The 22714-nt window shown below is 43.6% G+C and overlaps 1 protein-coding gene across 1 annotated transcript in view; it reads right to left on the reverse strand.

Moving 5' to 3' along the window:
- The window catches only part of tsnare1 (T-SNARE Domain Containing 1), a 124785-nt gene that overhangs the window by 58085 nt on the left and 43986 nt on the right, over nt 1-22714 (reverse strand). Inside the window, exons 5-8 of the mRNA XM_024385522.2 lie at nt 15002-15092; nt 14805-14879; nt 14559-14615; nt 11407-11574 (exon numbers count right to left, since the gene is read on the reverse strand). Coding sequence (XP_024241290.1) covers nt 11407-11574; nt 14559-14615; nt 14805-14879; nt 15002-15092 — 391 coding nt within the window. The remainder of the gene's footprint in view (nt 1-11406; nt 11575-14558; nt 14616-14804; nt 14880-15001; nt 15093-22714) is intronic.

The raw sequence follows: 22714 nt of genomic DNA on the forward strand, positions 1-22714 counted from the left end.
GCAGTTTATCACAGTGCCATCCGTTTTGTCACTAAAGCACCTTATACCACCCACCACTGCGACCTGTATGCTCTAGTCGGCTGGCCCTCGCTACATATTCGTCGTCAGACCCACTGGTTCCAGGTCATCTACAAGTCCATGCTAGGTAAAGCTCCGCCTTATCTCAGTTCACTGGTCACGATGGCAACACCCACCCGTAGCACGCGCTCCAGCAGGTGTATCTCACTGATCATCCCTAAAGCCAACTCCTAATTTGGCCGCCTTTCGTTCCAGTTCTCTGCTGCCTGTGACTGGAACGAATTGCAAAAATCCCTGAAGTTGGAGACTTTTATCTCCCTCACCAACTTTAAACATCTGCTATCTGAGCAGCTAACCGATCGCTGCAGCTGTACATAGTCTATTGGTAAATAGCCCACCCATTTTTACCTACCTCATCCCCATACTGTTTTTATTTATTTACTTTTCTGCTCTTTTGCACACCAATATCTCTACCTGTACATGACCATCTGATCATTTATCACTCCAGTGTTAATCTGCAAAATTGTAATTATTCGCCTACCTCCTCATGCCTTTTGCACACAATGTATATAGACTCTCTTTTTTTTCTACTGTGTTATTGACTTGTTTATTGTTTACTCCATGTGTAACTCTGTGTTGTCTGTTCACACTGCTATGCTTTATCTTGGCCAGGTCGCAGTTGCCAATGAGAACTTGTTCTCAACTAGCCTACCTGGTTAAATAAAGGTGAAATAAAAAAATAAAAAAATAATACATTTGTAGTGGTCACGCCCTGATCTGTTTCACCTGTCCTTGTGCTAGTCTCCACCCCCCTCCAGGTGTCACCCGTCTTCCCCATATCCCCTGGGTACTTATATCTGTGTTCTCTGTCTGTCCGTTGCCAGTTCGTTTTGTTTCATCAAACCTACCAGCATTTTCCCCTCTGTTCCTGGTTTCCCCAGTTGTGACCTTTTCTGCCCGCCCTGACCCTGCCTGCCGTCCTGTACCTTTGTCCCACTACTCTGGATTACCAACCTCTGCCTGACCTGACCATGACCCTGCCTGCTGTCCTGTACCTTTGTCCCACTACTCTGGATTACCAACCTCCTGACCTGACCTGACCCTGCTGTCCTGTACCTTTGTCCCACTACTCTGCCAACCTGCCTGACCTCCTGTACCTTTGTCCCACTACTCTGGATTACCAACCTCTGCCTGACCTGACTCTGACCCTGCCTGCCGTCCTGTACCTTTGTCCCTCTACTCTGGATTAACAACCTCTGCCTGACCTGACCCTGACCCTGCCTGCCGTCCTGTACCTTTGTCCCACTACTCTGGATTACCAACCTCTGCCTGACCTGACCCTGACCCTGCTTGCCATCCTGTACCTTTGTCCCACTACTCTGGATTACCAACCTCTGCCTGACCTGACCCTGACCCTGCTTGCCGTCCTGTACCTTTGTCCCACTACTCTGGATTATCGACCCCTGCCTGACCTGACCATGACCCTGCTTGCCGTCCTGTACCTTTGCCCCACTGCGCTGGATTATCCACCCCTGCCTGCCTTGACCTTTTGTTTGCCTGCCCCTGTTGCTGTAATAAACATTATTACTTCAACACAGTCTGCATTTGGGTCTTACCTGAAACGTGATAGTAATCTTGCTAACAATTCAGCTCCTCTTTTATAAACCCTGGTGGTGAAGAAATATCCCATGTCAGTTTGTCTATAGTATGCAGTGGTGTAAAGTACTTAAGTAGTTTGGGGGTATATGTACTTTACTTTACTATTTATATTTTTGACTACTTTTACTTCATGACATTCCTAATTTAAAAGAAATGTTTTTACTCCATACTCAACACCCAAAAGTACTCAACATTTTGAATACATAGCAGGACAGGAAAATTGTCCAAATCACACACTTATCAAGAGAACATCCCTGGTCATCCCTATTGCCTCTGATCTGGCGGACTCATTTAACATACATGCTTCATTTGTAAATTAAGTCTGAGTGTTTGAGTGTGCCCCTGGCTCTCTGTAAAAAAACAAAACAAGAATAGTGCCATCTGGTGTGCTATATATATGCAATTTGAAATGATTTATACGTTTACTTTTGACACTTAAATATATTTTAAACCAAATACTTTTAGACATTTACTAAAGTAATATTTTACTGGGTGACTTTCACTTTTACTTGAGTATTGTTTTATATTAAGGTATCTTTACTTTCAGTCAAGTATGACAACTGGGTCCTTTTTCCACCACTGACAGTATGTCTAAGTCGCGGAAGTCAGTTGTTTGACTCTTCATGTCAATACCACATCTGTTATGGTGTTTCTGTCTGGGATGCAATAGACAGTCAACAAACAGAGCTCTTGTAAGAGGCAGAGGGGCCTGTATTTGTTTCATATGAAATAAATGTCAGACAGATGCAGACATCAGTTCCATCTGACACAGAGGCCACCGTAACAACACCAGACACACAATTAAACTGCACGCTGAGATAAAGGAGACAAAAACAAGCGGCTGATTGACAGGTCCGCCGGTCGCCACCGCTGTTCCATTCCTCATGTTCCTGAGGTCTAACAAGAGTCTGGGTCGGGATGACACCGCCAGAAATGAGATCTGACGATTGGCTGATATGAGCATTGCCATGAGAGATTGCAGGTTGAGTTGATTCCAAAGGCTTAGAGGTGAAGACAAGACCAGTCGATTGGCTGATAGTGCTTTAGTGCACACTAAGTAAGGAGGAAGTGGAAGAATAGGACTGTATTCTCCTCTGTTAGAAAGCTGATGTCTCCTATTGGATCCATCCCAGTCATGGCTCATATATAATATGTTACCAAATGTTAAACCTTGAGGATCAAGATCACAATGGAAAGGAAATAGTTTGCCCATGATGTTTTCGATGTTTCCATAGGACACTAGGAGTCTTTTTTGAGCTGGTTTGAGAGGGCAGTCCTTGTCGTGCTGAGATGAGGGACATACGAAGCCATTGAGGAGACAACAGTCCCAAACAATGACTCCGTTTTCAAACAGGACCAGCAACACTCTAGAAGGACATGAATATGCTGGAAATGAAGTTCCTGTGAGAGTTAGAGTTGACCAGGTGTAGAGATGACCTCTGGTGTCTGCGGAGTGGAAGGAACTCAACTGTGGGTTAGTGAAGCAAATAATACCCTCCTCCTCCAGGTAAATGATAGCAGCACCAGAAATAGGACCTCATTGGGTATGCAGCTCAGCCACGACCAACGAACGTAGCCGCACAGCTCAAAGCACTGATGGGTGGCTGGCATGGGCACCGCCTCCTGCGGAGGAGTTTGGGAGATTCAGGGCTCGCTCCGTCACCCTCCAACAGGTGAGCCACCCACCTGTCCATTGTGTACCAGCCGAGGAACGAGAGCATACCTGTCAACCAGACTGAAACAGAGGGGAGGAGATAGAGAATGAGGAGAGAGAGAGAGAGAGAGAGCGAGCGCTCATCCTGGCACCTTGAGATGATGTTGTATTCACCCTGCACAGTCACATGACTCATCGTCTGCTGTCAACACTCGTCCTTTTCTCCTCCCTTTTTCCCGCTGCACGGTCACTCATTTTCTCATTTTGAAAGGACGGCTACTTCCCTTCTTTGAAAGCTCAGCGCCAGTTCATTTTCTGCTATGACTTTCAATCAGGCAGTCAATGTGAATAAAACGCACAAAATATGATTGATGGATCATGGCCTTTCTCCCTGTCATTATCAATAGTTGAAAGGGAATCTCCATAGACTAGATACAAAGGCAGTTTACAATAGCTGTCTTCACCATTACATGAAAGTACCTTGAAATCACCAACCCCTTATGACAAGGCATTACAACACTGCAGATCATGTAAATCCATTCCTACAACAATCTAGAAAGCTAGGAGGATGAAAGTGTGAAACCAACAGACCTCTCTCTCTCTTTCCTGCACCCTCCCCTTCTCTCCATCCCTTTCTCTTTCTCTCTCTACCACTCTCTCTATCTCTCTCTCTCTCTCCCCTCCCTTTTATCCCTCTTTCCTCTTTCCTTCCCTCCCCCACTCCTCTTTCTCTCCCTCTCTTTCTGATAAATGTGTTAAGCACTGATAGGAGATTCTCTCCAGATCTCCCACCCCAGCCCAAAGGCATCGGGCAACAGGACACAGTGTCACTGCCACAGCAAAAAAACGGTTAAGCAGATTTACGTGCACGCTTACTGGTGAAAAGAAGAGGGAAAAACTATGACATTTTCTTTCAAAGGGCTGGAGGTTGTGATGTCTCTTTTTTGCCCTTGCTGAATAAACGGTTTAGAATGTAAAATCAAATGTTGCCTTTCCTGCAGGTCCAAACACCTAAAACCCCAGAACACTAAAGAGATGCACATCACATGAACCGAAGGGCAGCCAGAGGATTGGCCAGAATGACAATATTTAAGGGGGTTTATTTATATTTTAAGGTTTCCTGTTGCATGAGTCATGGTTGCTAAAGTTTGTGTTGAGGTTGTGTTGTGATTTATATTGTGTATTTATTATATTCATATTGTGATTCATTGTTTGTGAGTCTCCATGAGGAGGAGGATACAGTATGTCATTGTGATTTCTTCACACGTTTCCTGTTTATGTAATTCATCCACAATACGGTCAAAAAATGACTTTTTCGTCTATTGAGCTTCTAGTCATGAAATCTATGCAGCCTACTCAATCACCTTTTATAGCTACTGTTTACAGGCCTACTGGGCCATATATACAGCGTTCCTCACTGAGTTCCCTGAATTCCTATCGGACCTTGTAGTCATAGCAGATAATATTCAAATTTTTGTTGATTTTAATATTCACATGGAAAAGTCCACAGACCCACTCCAAAAGGCTTTCGGAGCCATCATCGACTCAGTGGGGTTTGTCCAGCATATCTCTGGACCTACTCACTGCCACAGTCATACTCTGGACCTAGTTTTGTCCCATGGAATAAATGTTGAGGACCTTAATGTTTTCCTCATAATCCTGGACTATCGGACCACCATTTTATTATGTTTGCAATCGCAACAAATAATCTGCTCAGACCCCAACCAAGGAGCATCAAAAGTCGTGCTATAAATTCTCAGACAACCCAAAGATTCATTGATGCCCTTCCAGACTCCCTCTGCCTACCCAAGGATGTTAGAGGACAAATATCAGTTAATCACCTAACTGAGGAACTCAATTTAACCTTACGCAATACCCTAGATGCAGTTGCACCTCTAAAAACTAAAAACATTTGTCATAAGAAACTAGTTCCCTGGTATACAGAAAATACCCGAGCTCTGAAGCAAGCTTACAGAAAATTGGAACGGAAATGTCGCCACACCAAACTGGAAGTCTTCTGACTAGCTTGGAAAGACAGTACCGGGCAGTATCGAAGAGCTGCTCGATCATCATCGATCATCCTATTCCTATCCATCCTATTCCTTTCCAACTTAATTGAGGAAAATAAGATCAATCTGAAATTTCTTTTTGATACTGTCGCAAAGCTAACTAAAAAACAGCATTCCCCAAGAGAGGATGACTTTCACTTCAGCAGTAATAAATTCATGAACTTCTTTGAGGAAAAGATCATGATCATTAGAAAGCAAATTACGGACTCCTGTGTATTCCTCCCATGCTCAGTTGTCCTGAGTCTGCACAACTCTGCCAGGACCTAGGATCATGAGAGACACTCAAGTGTTTTAGTACTATATCTCTTGACACAATGATGAAAATAATCATGGCCTCTAAACCTTCAAGCTGCATACTGGACCCTATTCCAACTAAACTACTGAAAGAGCTGCTTCCTGTGCTTGGCCCTCCTATGTTGAACATAATAAATGTCTCTCTATCCACCAGATGTGTACCAAACTCACTAAAAGTGGCAGTAATAAAGCCTCTCTTGAAAAAGCCAAACCTTGACTCAGAAAATATAAAAAACTATTGGCCTATATCGAATCTTCCATTCCTCTCAAATATTTTAGAAAATGCTGTTGCGCAGCAACTCTCTGCCTTCCTGAAGACAAACAGTGTATACGAAATGCTTCAGTCTGGTTTTAGACCCCATCATACCACTGAGACTGCACTTGTGAAGGTGGTAAATTACCTTTTAATGGCATCAGACTGAGGCTCTGCATCTGTCCTCGTGCTCCTAGACCTTGGTGCTGCTTTTGATACCATTGATTACCACAAACTGTTGGAGAGATTGGAAACCCAAATTGGTCTATACGGACAAGTTCTGGCCTTGTCTGTAAAGATCGTATAGATCTTATCTGTCGGAAAAATATCAGTTTGTCTCTGTGAATGGTTTGTCCTCTGACAAATCAACTGTAAATTTCGGTGTTCCTCAAGGTGCCGTTTTAGGACCACTATTGTTTTCACTATATATTTTACCTCTTGGGGATGTCATTCGAAAACATAATGTTAACTTTCACTGCTATGCGGATGACACACAGCTGTACATTTCAATGAAACATGGTGAAGCCCCAAAATTGCCCTCGCTAGAAGCCTGTGTTTCAGACATAAGGAAGTGGATGGCTGCAAACGTTCTACTTTTAAACTCGGACAAAACAGAGATGCTTGTTCTAGGTCCCAAGAAACAAAGAGATCTTCTGTTGAATATGACAATTAATCTGGATTAATCTACAATCGTCTCATATAAAACTGTGAAGAACCTCGGCGTTACTCTGGACCCTGATCGCTCTTTAGACGAACATAGCAAGACTGTTTCAAGGACAGCTTTTTTTCCATCTACGTAACATTGCAAAAATCAGAAACTTTCTGTCCAAAAATGATGCAGGACAATTAATACATGCTTTTGTTACTTCTAGGTTAGACTACTGCAATGCTCTACTTTCCGGCTACCCGGAAGCACTAAATAATCTTCCGTTGGTGCTAAATATGGCTGCTAGAATCCTGACTAGAACCAAAAAATGTGATCATATTACTCCAGTGCTCGCCTCCCTACACTGGCTTCCTGTTAAGGCAAGGGCTGATTTCAAGGTTTTACTGCTAACCTACAAAGCATTACATGGGCTTGCTCCTCCCTATCTTTCCGATTTGGTCCTGCCGTACATACCTACACGTACGGTCACAAGACGCAGGCCTCCTAACTGTCCCAAGAATTTCTAAGCAAACAGCTGGAGGCAGGGCTTTCTCCTATAGAGTTCCATTTTTATGGAATGGTCTGCCTACCCATGTGAGAGACGCAGACTCGGTCTCAACCTTTAAGTCTTTTCTGAAGACTCATCTCTTCAGTGGGTCATCTGATTGAGTGTAGTCTGGCCCAGGAGTGGGAAGGTGAACGGAAAGGCTCTGGAGCAACGAACCGCCCTTGCTATCTCTGCCTGGCCGGTTCCCCTCTTTCCACTGGGATTCTCTGCCTCTAACCCTATTACAGGGGCTGAGTCACTGGCTTACTGGAGCTCTTCCATGCCGTCCGTAGGAGGGGTGTGTCACTTGAGTGGGTTGAGTCACTGACGTGATCTTCCTGTCTGGGTTGGCGCTCCCCCTTGGGTTGTGCCGTGGATGAGATCTTTGTGGGCTATAAGTCGGCCCTGTCTCAGGATGGTAAGTTGGTGGTTGAAGATATCCCTCTAGTGGTGTGGGGGCTGTGCTTTGGCAAAGTGGGTGGGGTTATATCCTGCCTGTTTGGCTCTGTCCGGGGGTATCATCAGATGGGGCCACAGTGTCTCCTGACTGCAGTAGTTTATGTGTCGGGGGGCTACGGTCAGTCTGTTATATCTGGAGTACTTCTCCTGTCTTATCCGGTCTCCTGTGTGAATTTAAGTATGCTCTCTTTAATTTTCTCTCTCTCTCTTTCGGAGGACCTGAGCCCTGGGACCATGCCACAGGACTACCTGGCATGATGGCTCCTTGCTGTCCTCAGTCCACCTGGCTGTGCTGCTGCTCCAGTTTTAACTGTTCTGCCTGCAGCTATGGAACCCTGACCTGTTCACCGGACATGCTACTTGTCCCAGACCTGCTGTTTTCAACTCTTTAGAGACAGCGGTAGAGATACTCTTAATGATCGGCTATGAAAAGCCAACTGACATTTACTCCTGAGCTACTGACTTGCTGCACCCTCGACCACAACTGTGATTATTATTATTTGACCATGCTGGTCATTTATGAACATTTGAACATCTTGGTCATGTTCTGTTACAATCTCCACCAGGCACAGCCAGAAGAGGACTGGCCACCCCTCATAGCCTGGTTCCTTTCTAGGTTTCTTCCTAGGGAGTTTTTCCTAGCCACAGTGCTTCTACACCTGCATTGCTTGCTGTTTGGGGTTTTAGGCTGGGTTTCTGTATAGCACTTTGAGATATCAGCTGATGTAAGAAGGGCTATATAAATAAATGTATATACATACATTTGATTTGAATTTTAGGGACGTGTGTATTTCATATGCATAGCCTTTTATGGTGAGATTACCCGTCGAAAATTGTAATCAGTAAAGTAATTTATGGATTACCCAAACTCAGTAATGTAATCTGATTATTTTCTGTTACATTAGAAGAAGACAAAAATATCCATCAGACACATTTGTTGTGTCATCATAGTGCTGTCTGACTTGTGGTCTGACTCGCTCATGTGGAACAAACTTTAACTTGTGCCTTTTTAAATGCTGAATTGAATGTCATTGAGAAAACAGAAAGGTGTCATAATGTATTTTTTCGCAAACATCTTTTCTGAATTTTAAAGTAATCCAAGATTACAATATTTTTGCTGGTAACGTGACTGATTAAAGTTTTTTGTAATCAGATTACATGTAACTGATTGCATAGATTCACTGTCCTGTGGATGCATTGGTAGGAGAGACACGCTTTGCCGTTTTTACCTCTTCATAAGGTGTTGTATTCAGATTCCCCTTGAAAGCTGTCCTCTGCTTTGCCCTGAGCTTTTTTATGAATTCATTTTGATGAAATGATCTTCGGTGCCGACGATCACGGTGTGTGTGAGGGGCAGCTGGGAGCTGACAGTATAGATGATACAGAGGTAGAATAAACCTCCGCCACCTAAGCCTGATACTACCTTATAGTCTATCTTCTGTCTCTCTCTCTCCGAGCATTTACAATAATATCATGGTAGTCAAGGATGATAGGCCTGAATTGAATTACCCATCCCAGAGGAATGTTATACATGGAATGACTATAACAGTGTTAAAGCTTCTCAGACCACAGTAATCTGACTGCACCTGTAAGTGACTTCACACTGCTTGCTTAGCGAGCACCACTTCTTCCTGATTCGGCTCACACCGAGGCTCGAACCCAGGACCTCTGCCTTGCTAGCACACGTAACCGTGATCCTAGAGAGTGTCAAACTCCTCCTGACTGATCCCAGTGTTGGTGTGTAATATGAACAGCAGAGTATCCTTAGTGTAGGTAGCGGACCGTCAGTAGGAGAGAACCACTGTAACCTCCCATGTTCCCCATCGGTCCCTGTTTGAAAACTGCTGCACTCTTTATCTTCCATTCACAGCGAGAACGCCTTGCCTGAGTGCACACACACACACACACACACACACACACGGATGGCAAACTACCCCAGGCAACAGATCAATGCGTTTTTTTCTCAGAGGGGAGTGCTGATAGCGTTTTACTTAGATAACAGCAGATAGAAACTGATCTTAAAGTCCTCAGGGAGATGGATGGAGAGAGAGGAGAGAGAGTGAAAGAGGAGAGAATGAAAGAATAGAGAATGAAAGAAGAGAGAAAAAGGAGAGAGAGAGGAGGGGGGCTTTGGAGAGATGGGGGGTGGGGGTTATAGACAGGGAAAAGCACATTGTCAGATATTATTAGGCTCACCAAGGTACACTATCAGGCCCCTCAGCACTTGCCAGGGAAGTCAGTCTGACATGTATCTGTGTGGGTATGACTAAAGCAGAGGCCAGACAACCCTGTCTGAGCTACCAATCAAATGACTCCATCAATCTCAGTGCCTTTCTGAACAACTAATCATCATGTCTACCTCCATCTTGGACCGCTCCCCACAAATTAAGCTGTAAGTGGTGTCCGAGGCTCATTCAGTAGTTTGGTGCTTTTGTACCACCAGATTGATGCTGCTACTTTTCCAGTCTTGTTCGGAAAAGGCTCATGCGATGTGGCTAGATGAGGTGATTCTGAACATTGATGTTAAAACCTCTGAAAGGTCTGACTGACTACAGATACACACAACTTCCCCCCAAAATATTGTTATTAGTCTCCAAGTCTTTTCACACACTGCAGTGGATTGTAAACTCCCTTCAAAGCTGGGATGGGTTGTATCATGGTCATTTCTAAATCATGCTGTGTGAGATTCTGGTCTCCTTTCTTGAATGATGTCCATATGTTATCGCAACACTTAATCAAGCTGATTAAAGCAATTACAGGGTTTCTTTTTCTTCTCCAAAGTCTTCTCCAAAGAGTACACCAAATACGCAGAGGGACCCATAGGATAAACCTAACGTCAGGAGATGCCGATGACGACCACAAATATCCTCTTTGAAATCAGACCCATTTAAGTCACCCACAGCGGAGTGATCCTGTCATTTAGAGTTCACATCTATCTGGTTTCACATCTGTCTCAGACACCGGTGGAAGAGAGGGAAACAGCTGTTTGGGTGGAGTCAGACCCGGGCTGCATCCCAAATGCTACCCTATTCCCTATATAGTGTGCTACTTTTGACCAGAGTCCTATGGGTTTGTTGTGCATTAAATATGGAATAGGGTGCCATTTGGGACGCCACCCTGGAGCTACCTGATGTGATGCTTTGTATTTCAAAATGAGCCGTGAAAGGAAGTCTGGTGGACATTGTGATTCCATCCACACTTCGGTAAGAGAACAAACAAGCCCGTAAAGGCACCTAGGTAATTGAGTAGCGTTTAATATGCAGAAGAGATGGTGAAAACGGCTTCAGTACTGAGACATAATACTAATAGGTTGCCCAGATGGGAGGTGGAGTCTGGGACTGGTTGAGTGTCTATTTACTAAAGTAGAGTGTTTTTATTGACCTCTCTGAAGACAATAGCGTCGGGGAAATGCACTCTCTGGCCACTTTGTAAACGACAAGCTTTATCAGAATGTTTGTTTGTTTTTTAGTTAGTTAATTCAGAGTGTTTCTCTCTCTCTCTCCATGCAATCTGACGGATACTCTGTGCACTTTGGCTGGAAAGTGTTGCAATTTTCAAAACAACTCAACTAAAGACACGGCTACCAGCTCAAAGCTGAGGCTGAATAGATGGATTATACTGCCCTTACTACTGGCAAACAGATTACATCAACTCTCTTGAACACTGCATACGTTAGATAGCAAACCATTCATTTGAAAGCAACAGTGCCATTGGAAGGTTTTAGCCCATTTCTCCTCAGGAACGCCGAGACGTTAAGGCAGGGTGTTGTAAACTAAGGTAGAGCACGTGGATGTCTGAGCTCCATACCTCAATCTGCAGCAGGGCCTCTTCTCTCTGGCGAAGGGCCTCCACGTCTTCCTCACTGATCTCTGAGAGGAACGCTTGCTCCTGTCCATCCCCCCCGGAGCTCTCTGCTGCACCGCCAAACAGGGGCCCCCCCTCCTCACACAGCTCTGCAAATGGAGTCTGGGGGCTCTGTGCTCACACACACATGGGCACACGCACACACACATAAACACACACACACGAGAACATTACAAATAGATTTGTTTTGAGAATACCAATGTATATTGCTTCTGACCTGCACCTCTTTCTCCCTGACTCCATTAAAGGTCTAGGCAGTCAGTGTGATTCACAGCACAGGGCTAACCTCTGGCTGACTCATGGTCCTCTGTGCTTGCCATGATCTGAGTCACAGTACCTGAGCCAACCGGAGAGCAACTGGGGGGAAAACATCCTGTACTCCCGGAATACAATTTCACCTCAACACAACTAGACTGTTTCACACTTTAAATATATCACTCTAGACAGCTGCCACCCCCTCTTCACACTGTTTACCCAAGTTCAATCAAACAGGACTTGGACCCTTTTCTTCTCTGTGCAGACAGTTTACTGAGCTCACTCTCCTTTCAGCACGCTCAATGGAAACGTGGGAGTCGGTCACTGAAAGAGGCCCACATTGATCTGCTAATTTTGACCCCTAATTGCATATTTATGACATTGATAAAACCCTGAGGTGGCTTTTGTTTTTCCTGCCCACAGTGTGACTCATCCAATCATCTTGTTGTTCCTCTCTTACCGTGGGCAGCTTCTTCAGTACGGAGGTGGGAGGGGCTAGAGGAGGGCCTGTGTCTTTGGTCTGCCCACTCAATGTGAACCACACAGCCTATCTGCTCTATCTTCTGTGCTGTTTTTGCTTTTTGTTGTCAGTGAATATGCACCATCTGCTACAGCAGTGTTACTGACATCCGAGGTATGGGTCTCTTGGCCGGGCTATACTAAATTACAGACCAACTGCTTTTCCCCAAAACTGCAGAAATGTAGTGATTTGTGAAGAAGTCTTCCTTATTCTCATTTATGAAAAAAGGAATAACCTTCGATGTCCATTGAAGTTTCTTTCTTCACTGAAGGTAATCACTGTTACGTAACCTGTCGTTATATCTGTAGTCAGAGACGTTTTCCTCTTGAGCCAGCATAATGAAAAGACCTTGATGAAATTGATTCAGCAGAAAATAAGCCTGAATACTAAAGTCTCTGGTGTCCTGATGCTGTAGGGTTCAGGGGTGTGTAAGGAGAACCTCAATAGTAGTGTCTTCAGTGGGGCTTTATACCTGAGTTTGTGTATTCTCCAGTGGGTCATTTGGGCTAAGTATGATTTCAAACGAGAACTCTTTCAGGGAAAGTTAGGAATAATGTGAAATTTGTTTCAATAACATCAACATCAACATCTACAGATATTTGCATTGATTTTCAGGCAGCGCTGTAACTTGACATGTTCATACTGATATTATTCCAGGACATTACAGTAAAACCATGAGGAAGTTTAAAAGGTTAAATGAAGATCAGGCAATGACAGCCTAGCTAGTAGCATGAACAGCTAAATGAGACATCACTGTAAAAAAATATCTGGTTGTTTTTACAGTAACTTACTGGCAGAGAGTTACCTGTAAGTTACTGTAAAAAAAGGTACTGTATGTACTTTACAGTAATGTACTGTTAAACATTTATTCAGAATTTACAGTAATATGCTGTACTTTTTTTTTTACAGTAACTTACAGATAACTGGATGCCAGCAAGTTACATTGTACAGTGACACAGTGTCACATACAATACAGTAACACTACGCAGTGCATCATAAAGGAGGTCTGAGTTTCTCATTAGCTTTATTGAGTGCTTTTGATAAGGATCAGTGCAGTTTTCAGTGTTGTTATTGCCGGTGTGATGTATGAATAAATTCAATCAGGATTTAATTGTATTGTGAAGAGGTAAAAAAAAAATTAGCTCAGTCCCTCTTAGAACTCATAGAAATGTGACACCTTCAAAATGATTCACTGTTCATTCATCTCTGACTTACAACAAATGACTTTGGTGTATTGTTGTTTTAGTTGTCTCCTCTCCTGTCCCCAAAGGTGTTCTAAGAAGGCTATATATCTCATGTAATAATTTGTATTAGATGTCTCCACGGGAGACAAAATACGACGGGTTACACAGAAGAGAGAGAGAGAGAGAGGTCTCCAGACACAATGCTTTCTGGTGTATCAAAATGATACCTGTTATCTGACTTCAAGACAGTTTTTATATGGCAGGACTATATGTATAAATCATAATATAGACATACTAATTGTTATGATTTTACACTGTATGTGAGTGAGTCTGTCTATTTCTGTGATGTCTGATGGAATATAGATTGGATTATAATTTTTCCATCTCAGTAGTCTGAAAGTGATGGTTTCCAATGAAAGCATAAAAAGGGGGCTGGATAGAATCGTCACACGGTATCAGAGTGCATCTCGTCTGTTTTTTTTAGCCTACAGTTATTTTTATCTAGTTCTTCCAGGCTAGACTGTCTGTGGCTCATATTCAATACCAAACTATTTGTTGTCTCCTCTTCTGTTCTCTCTCTCTCTTTCTTTCTCTCTCTTCTGCCTCTCTTCCTCAGTGAAAAAAGCAGGATCATCCCATCACAGATCTCTTATCATACCTCCTCCTCCCCTGAAGGGATGGAAAGATCTGATTCTGTGTTGATGTAGTCGGGACAACTATGTCCTGCAGAAGGTACATATCCCCAGCTCAAACCCATAATGTGTCTCTCCCTTTTGAACTTTTCAACTGACATAGAAATACAGATAATGTTGAACAACAGTGGCAGTACTAAAGGGACTTGGATATATAGCAAATCAATTGTCTGTGAGTGGAGAGAAGAGAGGGAGAGAAAACAGAAAGAGGGAAGAGAAGAGCGGGAGGGAAAACAGAGAAAAGGGAAAAGGAGAGAAGGGGAGAGAACTGAGAGAGGAGCAAAGAGAAGAGAGGAGACACTAGACAAAGCTTCAAAGAACCTCTCATGAGAAGGCAATCAAACAAGGAAAGCCAAGCTTATTATCTTTGTCTCTAATGAGCGTTGTCACCTTCACAATGGAACAAAGGCCAGTACAGACTGATACTCTGTGCATCAAACTCACCTGCTTCATTTCTGTCTGTGCCGGGGGTAGCAAGGCCCTCGAACGGTCTGCAATTTTCTGAAGAGACACAAGAAGAGAGAGAGCACAAGAGCATGAGAGAAGCATTTAGTTCATATTGTACAACATACTGTATATTGCAGCCGTGTTGCAAATCAACTCTTTATGTTTCATGTCACAAGGTCACCATTCTCTATAGAACAACACCCCACCAAACAGATGAGATGACATGAGGCAATGCAAGGGAACCTTTTGCAGCTCTCCATAGCGTTGAACCGACTCTGAGAGTTCTGTCTTAAGTCTAGTCAGGCGAAGACGATCTTGCTGTGAAAACAAGAAAAGAAGAACGAAGATTAGTGACAATTATCTTAATTTATGTCTCTGCTTCTGTGTATTTAATTAGATATCAAGTCTGGAAAAATAGATGAAAAAAACAACATTTTTACCCGTGTAGAGCCAGTGATGATGTCAGAGAGTTGTTTGATGAGTTGACTGGTGCTGGTGATGACTTTGTTCGTTTGCTGCTGTGTAGAATGTCTGCAATTGAAGAGAAAGAGAGCCAGAGAGAATGACATAGAGAAAGAAAGAGTGAAAGAGAAAGCGAGTGAGATAAAGAGGGAGAGTGTGCCAGAGAGAGAAAAGACAAAGAGATATGCACATAGTCTTTAGCTTCTAAGGTGGTATGAGTGAGGTTATTCTCGGGGTTGTGAACTCTGGAGGACGTGGCAGGACATGGCAGCTTTTATCCCCTGGCGCTGGATTCTAGAACGTACAGTGTGCCTTCTGGGCTGGCCAGGGCGATGGGAACTCAGAGTTCCATGGGAACTCTGAGTTCAACTAATTAAGTGAATCAATATTAACGACAGTCTGACAGAGCAGAGGTAGGGACATGTCCTGTACAATGGCCCAGTGAGGGACGCAGGGAGCTGGGTGTTCTTTCTCTGCCAGGGGGAGAAAAAGAGGAGCCACCCAGGCTTTCACCATCAAAAAACACAGCAGCTTACAAACTACAGTGCCACCCAGTGGTGGGAGGATGGAGGCACACTCATTATGGCTATAGCTTTCAGCCAAGGACAGTATGGATTTTTATGTTGAATGAATCAACCCCCAATTATTGTCTACAAGCACATTTATTATCAAATAGTGGCATACGTGTGGATGGCGATTCAATCAAGAAGTATCATTTTAAACAATTCCACTTTCCAGCCTGCCACTCATGGTTTATTTGGCCGAACAGTACATTGTGAAGACAACACAATAAGATAGATGCCTTCAGTAAGTTTACTGATTTCAGACACTATTGTGATTATGGAAATCATATTCAAATCTCTGATAGAGAATAGTCACATTTGCATGCACAAAAACATTTTCTTGCACTAATATCAACACTGACTGCCTGTAGCTTTTCACATTTGTTTTCAACGTCTCCTCCCACACACTCATTTACTGAAGCATCTCTGGGTAGTGACATTTGCGTCCCTTTGATATTATAAGTTGAAATAGTGCAACAATATTGAATTTTAATCACCTGTTATATTAAAGGAAGTTCCCTTTTAATTTAGACCACATGAAAAATGCAACAAATCTCTTCTAGGAAGATTGCAACAAAAAAAAAATTCTCCAAGTTTCACCATCATTGTAAGTCCCTAGTTACTGTCATTTCTGAAGATTATTATTTATTTCATGCGACTAGTGATTTCTTTTAGTCTGTTCCTCATTTTAAGGTCAACCCTGTTAGGTGAACTGAACTCTCGTTTTAATATGGTGAAACTATTCCTTTTAAATGTTGATAAAAATATATTTTTTTAAACAAACAAACACATCATAGACTAAAACCATGTGAGCTTGTTTGACTCTTTTGGCCATTTTCTGGTGTTTTATGGTGGAAAACTTAGCATAACACACCATCCCTGTTACCCATAGATAGGCAGGCTAGAAATGTTTTAGCAACTACCTTTTTTTGAGAAACTTGGATTAAATTGCCACTCCCTGTTGCACACAACCAGCTTCCGTTCTCCCTGTCAAGAGGAGATTAATGGCTGATTTAAGATTAAATCGTCAACCTTGTTACGGTCAACCCTGTCACTTTATTTGGCACTGAATTGACACTTACTATAGTCATATTTTAGTTGTACCTCTGTTTTTTATGAAGTTGGAAATGTGCTCTTTATCTCAGTGGAGCAGTAATATTTCTGGATGAAGTCGAGTTTGTTATTTTTAGGTTTAGGTGAGGGCTGAGGCTAGTGATATTGTGTTGAGGGAACCTGGTAGATGAAACTGAACTGGTTGAAATTAAACTGTCTGTGAGTTCTTATGACCTTAGAAATCTGGTTGGATAATACTATTCAAGACTGTGTTGATAATCTTAAGCATAGTCAAATAAGCAGTCTGTCTCAACAGAACCCTGCTTGCCCAGAGGCAGCATTACACATAGGAGACATCAAGACAGCACCTCCTCTCTCTCACACACTATCCTTCAGACAACTAGTCGCAAGTCTCCCTGTGTGCTCTCTCTCTCTCTTCACTCTCCATCCCTCTCTCACTGTCTCTCTCTCTTTACGCTCCACCTCTCTCCCACTCTTTCTTTGTCTCTCCATCTCTCTCTCACTGGGGCTGATCAGCCACAAAAGAATGCAAAGCAGAGCACAAAGGAGAAAGTCATCAGAGGTGACTGATTGCAATTCACATTATATTTTTACATACTTTTCTGCTGCTGAGCCCCTACTCTTGAGATCTTTGTGGGGGCGCCAGTGACTAACAGATCTCGATAGCTTTGTAATGTGATACGTCAGAAGAGTGTGAGAGGGTCCTCTAGAGTGGGCGATGTGAACCGAGAGAGTTTGGCACAACACACTGCTCGGTACAGTGGCATAAACCTACACAGATGATCCATAGCAACTAACTCTAGAACAGGTGCAAACTGACTCATAGATGATCCACAGGAATTCATTAAAACAGGTCATAATGGATTCTTATGTTTAGTACATGAAGCATTGGAATATGTTGATGATAATGTTGATAAGTGTTGTGTTCTATGCACACATTTGACATGTTTTTGTTGTTGTGGTTTTAAGTTAAAACCATTGAAGTACAGGTTATCCCAATCAATGTCATACAGTGCATACAGTGTAGGCCTGAGGACAACAGAATTAGGATATTCACCTCCTGTGTATTAGGTTAACTCATTTCATGCCTGCAGATCCAAAGGCACCGTCCTTCTCCACATAGATCAGTCATCTTGTTCCTGTTGTGATGGTGCATGAACTAGCCGTGAGTTTACCGTAATCCTCTGGATGTCTGAGAAGTCTTTGACTGAACCGTTAAACGATGACACCTCAGCCAGAGGTTTAGCCATCTTATTAATCCCTTTAGTTCCTGTGTGTGTGTGTGAGAGTGTGGGTGTGTGTGTATGTGTGGGTGTTTGTATGTGCGTTTGTATGTGTGTGTGTGTGTGTGTGTGTGTGTGTGTGTGTGTGTGTGTGTGTGTGTGTGTGTGTGTGTGTGTGTGTGTGTGTGTGTGTGTGTGTGTGTGTGTGTGTGTGTGTGTGTGTGTGTGTGTGTGTGTGTGTAGGTGTGTGTGTGCCTGTGTCTCTGTGTGTGTGTGTGTGATAATTGAAGAGAGAGTGGGGCTGGATCCAGGTGTGTGTTTGTATGTGTGCGCATGTTTCCTTTACCTACCTAAGATACAACAGAAGGTCACAGTCAAGCTTATTAGTGACAGTATGCAGGTCTATTTAAATACAAGCTTATTAGTGACAGTATGCAGGTGGATTTAAAAGCACTTAGAGCACACTTTTGATCCAGCATGCTGAACCAACTCTTTCAGCTGTATCAGGGTCATATGATTGACTAGATATTTTTCCTGGATATTACAAGTGCCTCATCCAGCCCACAGCTACGGACTCTAATTAACAACAGCAGCTTTTACATGTGTTCTAGTACAACCGGTCTTGCATGAATGGGGGAAGTAAAGCAGTAATCAACTCCTGCACAACATTATGAATGGCTGTTTTCGTGAGTGGTTTGAATGTATCACTGGCAGATTCAGTATGACCTTGCTGAGGCAATGCAGAGTGACAGAGACACAGCAGGATTATGTCATACACAAAAAACACAGAGGTCATACTTTCTCTGGCTTTAGGGGCCATACTTGTAGCTCAACTTATTTCTCCCCTCAGAAGCTAGCATGACTGTACTTTTGCTTGGCCTTAAACCTAAAGATCTCTCACTCTTTCTCTCTGAAAGAAAATAGGAAGTCTATTTTCCCACTGTTTTCCACTAGGCTAGCTTGGTTCTTCCCACAGTGTCCAGAGAATTACAGTGACATGGCCCTGGTTCTGAGTTCACGAATACACTGAGGACTGTCTGTCTCTCTATTTTTCCTCCTCATTTCCTCTCTCCAGATTTAGATCAATATTTGAGGACTTGGGTGGGGAGGTAAGGAGAAGGTCTCTCTAGCCGTGTTCATCCCTGGGTCTCGACAGGGAGCACCAGAACAGAATGTACTGTACATCAGACCTGGGTTCAAATCATATTCAGAATCCTACCTTTAGTGTTTGATTTAGCCCAGCGTTTCCCAAACTTGGTCCTGGAGACCCGAAGGGGCACGTTTAGTTTTTTGCCCTAACACTCCACAGCTGATTCAAATAATCAAAGCTTGATTATGAGGTCATTATTTGAATCAGCTGTGTCGTGCTAGTGCAAAAAACTAAATGTGCACCCCTTGGGGTCTCCAGGACCGAGTTTAGGAAACACTGCTCTAGACTGTCTGGCGAACTACATGGGCAGAGTTTGCAATTGTGCGATTATTTCATTGTTTCCATTGCGCCACATAACCTCAGTCAAGCCCTGATAAAGTATCTGAAATGAATTAAAATAGTACTTGAACCCAGGTCTGCTGTACTGTGCAGTATGTTGTGTCCAAGCTAGGCTAGAGGGGACCAGGGGAGCACCAGGCTCAGAGGCTAAGCCCAGACTGCACAGACAGCACCAGACACTAAATCAATGTTCTTATTGCAGATCTCCACAACACGGTCTAGGAAGATTTTGTGAATTTAGACACTATTTGTTCAAGACCTCTCACGCAAGCATAAATGCATGCACCACAACAGTTTTATATAGTTTCTTCTTCATCCCTCCTTCAAGCATTGTCTATCGCTCTCTCTTTATATATCACCTCATGTGATTTCATTAAATGAATTGTTCCACAGTGCTGTCTTTAAAAAACTAAATAGAGTATGGTCATATTGACTCAATTAAACCCATGTAGCATGGTAGAAAACAAATTACTTTTGTGGAAAAAAGGATGTTTCTAAATATTAGCACAGGGCTAATTAAGCGTATTGTCTGCACAGTAAAGGTTTCTTTCATCAACAAATGGAAGCATATTTGACATGTTTGTTTTATCAATAATATATTTTACAGTACATTAGTTTTGTGGATTTTGTAATAGATGTTGTGACGACCCTCCCACTCTGTCTGCCGTATTCTCTTTTTGCTCATATTTTCCTTATTAGGATGCCGGTGGGCGGAGTTGGGAGGGTCGTCAGCTACATGGGAAATACCTGGGCCCGGTGTGTCCCAGGATAAATACACCACTTCCCCATTCATGGAGGAGACTCTCTCCATGCAGACACACCTGGGCCTGGTGTGTCCCAGGGTAAATACACCACTTCCCCATTCATGGAGGAGACTCTCTCCATGCAGACACACCTGGGCCCGGTGTGTCCCAGGGTAAATACACCACTTCCCCATTCATGGAGGAGACTCTCTCCATGCAGACACACCTGGGCCTGGTGTGTCCCAGGGTAAATACACCACTTCCCCATTCATGGAGGAGACTCTCCATGCCATGCAGACACACCACTGGGCCTGCAGACACACCTGGCCTGGTGTCCCAGGGTAAATACACCACTTCCCCATTCATGGAGGAGACTCTCTCCATGCAGACACACCTGGGCCTGGTGTGTCCCAGGATAAATACACCACTTCCCCATTCATGGAGGAGACTCTCTCCATGCAGACACACCTGGCCTGGTGTGTCCCAGGATAAATACACCACTTCCCCATTCATGGAGGAGACTCTCTCCATGCAGACACACCTGGGCCTGGTGTGTCCCAGGATAAATACACCACTTCCCCATTCATGGAGGAGACTCTCTCCATGCAGACACACCTGGGCCCGGTGTGTCCCAGGATAAATACACCACTTCCCCATTCATGGAGGAGACTCTCTCCATGCAGACACACCTGGGCCCGGTGTGTCCCAGGGTAAATACACCACTTCCCCATTCATGGAGGAGACTCTCTCCATGCAGACACCTTTCTAGATTTTGTTGTGTTTCTTGGTGGCCTTTTGGTTGTTTGCTTTGGCACCTTTCAACACCCTGCATTATCACATTCATGCATGCAAAACACTCACTTATACTACTGATTATTGATTACACACACCATTGTATATTGTACTTAGTTTACTTTATTTAATAAATATATGTTTTGTTACTCCTTATCTCCACGTTGTCTCCCTTTTGTTATGGGCTTTGAGCCGGTTCGTGACAATGTGAATTTAGCAGAATATTTCTTGATGGTTAAAAGGCAGTGTAGTATGGTAGTACGTGCTTCTACACCTGCATTGCTTGCTGTTTGGGGCTTTAGGCTGGGTTTCTGTACAGCACTTTGAGATATCAGCTGATGTAAGAAGGGCTATATAAATAAATTTGATTTGAGTTTGATCAGTACTGTGCAGTTATGTGTTGAGGTTGTTTGTAGGAACATCAGTGTGTCTGATATGACACTTTAATATCCCATCAAAAATGTCATATCATTTTATAGCACCATCAAGAAAACATAGGAGTTATTTGCTAAAAGGTTCCAAGTTAACTCCATGATAAATGTGGATCTGTCTCTGCAAGATGAAAGCCCTGGGTAGATACAGTAATTGACGTAACGTTTCCTACAGTATCCTCCATCTATAGCTCCAGTGTATGTACTTTAATGTACTGTACTGTGTGAGGGCTTTGCTGTGGGGAGCCCGTGGCAGAAGGTATGCCTTATGGCTGGTTGAGGAGAGGCTCTTTGAGGCCCTCTGTGGCAGTTGGCCTTCTGTCTGTATGTCAGAGCAGTCTGTTGCCTCCTCTGTTCTCTTCTCTCTCTCCTCTCCTCCCCTTCATCTTGCCTCTCCTCCTTCTTCTTCTCCCTCTCTTCTCCCCATCTCCTCTCCCTCTCCGCTCCCTCTCCACTCCTCTAAACAGTGTCCTTGTCCTCTGGTGGGTTACGGACGAGTCGCCACCGAATGCCTAATGCACTAACAAAGACAATGACACTCAGAGAGTGGGAGCGATTAATCCACTTAGACTTTTGCTGTGTGCATTTCCACGATTACAAGGACGGGTCCAATTCTATTAACCGTGAGATTGTGGTTGTAGCCGGGAGTAGAGAGGTAGACCGTGGGTGCAGATGGTTGATTAACATTCTTAACCAGAGGCAGGGCGTATGTGTGTGTACTGTAAAATATGCCCACCATGATAAAAGTAGATGAAGACAATCTCCTCTCGTGAAAATTACGACAGTTACGGTAGTCGCTGGAAGTGGCAGTGAGTAGCCGTGAGTATGCGGCATCCACTCAGCATGAAAACAATCCAAATTGTACTGCACCATTCAACCATTCAACTGTACCATTCAACCATTCAACTGTACCGTTTAAACATTCAACAGTACCAGACGAGCTAAATCACTTCTATGCTCGCTTCGAGGCAAGCAACACTGAGGCATTCATGAGAGCATCAGCTGTTTCGGATGACTGTGTAATCACGCTCTCCGGAGCCGACGTGAGTAAGACCTTTAAACGGGTCAACATACACAAGGCTGCTGGGCCAGATGGATTGCCAGGACGCGTGCTCCGGACATGTGCTGACCAAATGGCAGGTGTCTTCACTGACATTTTTAACATGTCCGTGATTGAGTCTGTAATACCAACATGTTTCAAGCAGACCACCATAGTCCCTGTGCCCAAGAACACAAAGGCAACCTGCCTAAATGACTACAGACCCATAGCACTCACATCCGTAGCCATGAAGTGCTTTGAACGGTTGGTAATGGCTCACATCAACACCATTATCCCCAAAACCCTAACCCTAGTTGGTGGTTGAAGATATCCCTCT

Source organism: Oncorhynchus tshawytscha, linkage group LG23, assembly GCF_018296145.1.
Source record: "Oncorhynchus tshawytscha isolate Ot180627B linkage group LG23, Otsh_v2.0, whole genome shotgun sequence".
NCBI lineage: Eukaryota > Metazoa > Chordata > Actinopteri > Salmoniformes > Salmonidae > Oncorhynchus > Oncorhynchus tshawytscha.